Here is a 3,779-nt window from a genome sequence, read left to right as displayed (position 1 = left end):
AACTGGAATATTATTGGACACGAGTAAGAATCATAAACCAATCAACTTATCGCAAACCAGCACATTTCTGGGACCAGAGAGCCCTTCAATTATCTCATTTTAAACTTTGTACGGCCCACACTCTTCTCAAAAATTTCACCCACGATAAGAAGTCGATTAACTTGTTGATCAAGTTAATCAAAGCTTTTTTGACCAAAAGAAAAAACGTTAATCAAAGCTTAGGCACTCGTAGACAAGCAAAAGCTCATAGTATCAATGGGTTAATAAGAATTCTAATTGTACGTACGTGGCCTGCCATGTCTACCAAAGGCCCCAGAGCAAAGCACATTTCTTCCTCGACTAACTCATACAGCATTTAATGTCAACTCTATCATTGCTACTAATTAACTCATACAGCCCAAGAGAGAATGAAACTTTACAGTGGTATACTATGCATCCACAAGCATAGCTCAAAGCATACAACTTAATGCTCACAAGTAGTGCACTAACTCAGATTCAATCTTCAAACCAAACTTTCAAGCGTTGAATTTCAGTCTCTGCGTGCTCCTGAAATGCCAAAGTAAGAAGAAACAAGAAGCAAGATCAATGAAGAGAAAAAGGCTTTATTTCTTCATGTTTGAATCAAAATGACTTGGACCAATTCAGTGCCAATACATAAATTAAGGAAACAGAGATATAGCAATGTTTAGCATTGTATTAAGTACCAGCTTGTACTCCAAATAGCTAATCTTCTGAGATTGTTCTGTCTTAAAAGCCTTTAGCTCTCCCACCTCTTCAATCAACTGATACGAATAATATAACACATAAGATTGTGGTAGTTAAAAAGAAAACAAACAGGGATACCTAGCATTAGAACTTATATTTCATGAAACTACTAAATCATCATGTACCTTAGCTATGAGTGCCTGATGCTCAAACAAGGATAGGGGGATCTCTCCACTCTTCTGTGCAGACAAGGAGCAAGGACTCTCTCTGCTTCTTTGATCAAACGAGGAGTGAGAACTTCCTGCAACACTATCTTCAACATCTCCTGACAAAGACATGTCTTGACATTCATTGTTAAGATTATCATGGATCGCTAAATCTTTCAGTTTTTTGTATACATGTTCCTGCCCCACTTGTTCAGCATCCTTCACATCTAATTGGGGTTTGAATGGATCGTATCTTCCAAACGAAATTGGGACATCCAAATTCTGACATGAATTACTCAAATCCTCAGCCTCTGATGTAAGTTCTTCAAGCCACTCAGGTTCCTCTATTGTGTCATGCGAGGGAAGAGCCACAAAACAACTTCTCCAATTCAGTGTTTTCTGTGGTTCAGAAGTCCTTGGAGCAACTTCTACAGATGCTAACTTAGATATCTGAGGTGCAGAAGTCCTTGGAGCAACTTCTACAGATGCTAACTTAGATTTCTGAGGTACAGAAGGACTTGGAGAAACTGCTAAAGATGCTCCCTTATATCTCTGTGGTGCAGGAGTACTTGGAGCAACTGCTCCAGATGCTAACTTAGATGTGAGCTTACTTGTTTGAGCGTGATCAAGCTCAAACCAGAAATGAAACTCATTGTAGTAGTTGTCGGCAATTATCTCTCTAAACTGACTTTCAGGCAGTGGCCGGCAGTGCAGCCGAGCACAGAACTTAACCTTAATGTAGAAACAGAATATATCAGTATAAAATCCTTTTCTTGACTAAGAACCTGTTTTCCTAAGATGATATTATAAATCAGGACAATTATACCAATTTTGAAGAAAAAATTATTTAATACCTGTGCAGGAAATGGCGTAGTATTTGAACCATCAGTGGTCCATCCACAGGGATTGATATTCATTTGCCCATAGCCAGCAGCCTCATAGATTCCATGAAGTTTCCTATCAGTGTAATTGAAGAGAAAAAGTGGCAAGCCAGGAGAAATGTTCTGTACATATAGAAAGTGTGCAGCTGGTAAGCCTGAAAGAAAATAAATTCATGTCATGAGTTCGTGGCACCAAAACTAAAACTATAACATGAAATGAGCAGTAGTAGTGCACAAAATCAACAGACAAAAAATTCATTATTTGCAGAAAGTTTTGTGTACTCGATAAATCTGGCGACAATACTTTGGGGCTCATTAAAAGGGAATTTAAGGTGAAGATGGCAATGCACTGGGAACAACATAGATAAGAACAAATTGGTGCACATGACATGAAGTTCAATACCAAAACGTGCAAAGAAGTTCAGAACACTGACCAAAGAGTTGTTTAGATAGACATTCATTGATTGTGATGTCCTTGCAACCAAATATGACTCCACCAAGGTGTTTCTTGATCAAATTTCTCATGGATGTAGTGTAGGTTGCCAGGCCTTGATAAGGCGGTGCAGTAAAGGTCTCTGTTTTCCTTCCGGCCCCCATTTTCAGAGACAAACACGATGAAAATATATCACAAACCTGAATCAAGCAAATAAATAAATAATTATAAACAGGCTTGTAGAGAAGAAGAAGGAAAAAAAAAACCCAATTCATCATATTTCTGTGCAAAAGCTACAAGCATCCGCACTTTCAGAACCAGAAACAAATAAAAACGCCAGTTTTGAAAACTCGGGTACATGAGAAAGAAAACAAAAGATATGCACAAACCACTTTTTTCTTATCTAAATACCCAAAAAGATTCAACCTTGACTAAACCAAGCTCATCAAAACAGTTTCTTGCACTAGATCCATGATACTCTGCACCTGACTAACAAAATCCAAGTTCGTCATCTTGATCAAACCATATGAAAATAACCAAAAAAATTCTTTCTTGGCCAAACCAAACTCACCAAAACAGAGTCTTTCTTAGAACCCTAAGAATTCCTGAAACTCTGCAACTAACTAGCAAACGCCAAGCTGATTATCCTGATGAACCCATATGATTCAGATAGCCATTACAGTCTGTATCTATTTCCATGTAGAACATGAATCAAGATAAAATAATCTGAGAGAGAGAGAGAGAGAGAGCGTACTGTACTCTGACAAGGGTTTAAGAGAAATGAAGAGGCTTTGCCGGAAAAGGGAAGGAGAGAGCGCGAAATGGGACTAGTTTCTTCTTAATATTACCTTCATAAAGAACACACTAAATGAGCCAACTATACTACACACCCCGGCGCACGTTAGTCGCGGATGCCTTTTCTTTTTCCAATTATGGAAAATTCACAAATTGTGTATGTTAGCAGCAGTCGTACAGAAAATGGAATATGTGTCAATTATTATCAGGACAGTTTTTGTTTGTATGTGTTTTGGATTGAAAAGAAACAACAGCAGTTTTTGGTTGAATGCATTACTAATGAAATGTATTCTCTACCAATCTCTTGAAGTTCCCTCTATTGTTTTTTTTTTTAAATATCGGCCTTGAAGAAATATCATTTGAATATTTAGTGAATTAATATAACTTAATTAATAAATAATTATACTTTTATCTAGTAGGAACCTCAGTTTCAATTAGTATTGCAAACTCATCGGTTGTGTTGGAAATTTTGTTAGGTTGTTATTAGTGGGTTAGCTGAGATAATCCCTAGCTTGCAATCAACTATTTAGTTGATTAATTGTGCATTAGCAGGATTGTGGATTGTATTGGTTTGTTTTTAATAATAAAGTTCATTCTCTCCGCATATGAGTTAAAGAATAATTGACAATGATAGAAAGTTTTGCTTATTTCAACAATATTTTAAGCATGAGCATACTCTTTTTCTGTTGATAGAAAGTTATGCTTATTTCAACAATATTTTTAAGCATGAGCATACTCTTTTTTTTGTTGATAGAAAGT

At 36.7% G+C, this 3,779-nt stretch overlaps 1 protein-coding gene across 8 annotated transcripts; it reads right to left on the bottom strand.

Moving 5' to 3' along the window:
- Window positions 1-229: 229 nt before the first annotated feature.
- Window positions 230-3,099, bottom strand: LOC110767261 (uncharacterized). 8 transcript variants are annotated; one of them, XM_088254156.1, is made up of 8 exons: window positions 2,980-3,099; window positions 2,797-2,872; window positions 2,637-2,714; window positions 2,227-2,425; window positions 1,766-1,947; window positions 891-1,643; window positions 705-782; window positions 230-546 (listed from the first exon to the last, which is right to left on the bottom strand). In XM_088254156.1, exons 4-8 carry the CDS (start codon window positions 2,387-2,389, stop codon window positions 496-498), a joined length of 1,227 nt encoding a protein of 408 aa, XP_088110282.1. In that variant the 5' UTR covers window positions 2,390-2,425; window positions 2,637-2,714; window positions 2,797-2,872; window positions 2,980-3,099; the 3' UTR covers window positions 230-495. The 8 variants fall into 8 exon arrangements, with proteins under 8 accessions (XP_088110282.1, XP_088110281.1, XP_021826443.1 ...); XM_088254155.1 differs by having other exon boundaries at window positions 2,637-2,710; XM_021970751.2 differs by having other exon boundaries at window positions 2,652-2,714; window positions 2,980-3,098.
- Window positions 3,100-3,779: the final 680 nt, after the last annotated feature.

Source organism: Prunus avium, chromosome 6 (genome assembly GCF_965620075.1).
Source record: "Prunus avium chromosome 6, drPruAviu1.hap1.1, whole genome shotgun sequence".
Lineage (NCBI taxonomy): Eukaryota > Viridiplantae > Streptophyta > Magnoliopsida > Rosales > Rosaceae > Prunus > Prunus avium.
The sequence above is the reverse complement of the archived record's forward strand: the minus strand, read 5'-3'. Positions and strand labels throughout refer to the sequence as shown.

Coding starts and splice junctions, on each gene's coding strand:
- LOC110767261 (XM_088254156.1), bottom strand. CDS start 2,389: ATGGGGGCCGGAAGGAAAACAGAGACCTTTACTGCACCGCCTTATCAA. Junction 1,948..2,226: donor TCTATCTAAACAACTCTTTG/GTCAGTGTTCTG, acceptor ATTTTCTTTCAG/GCTTACCAGCTGCACACTTT. Junction 783..890: donor ATCAGGCACTCATAGCTAAG/GTACATGATGAT, acceptor TATTCGTATCAG/TTGATTGAAGAGGTGGGAGA.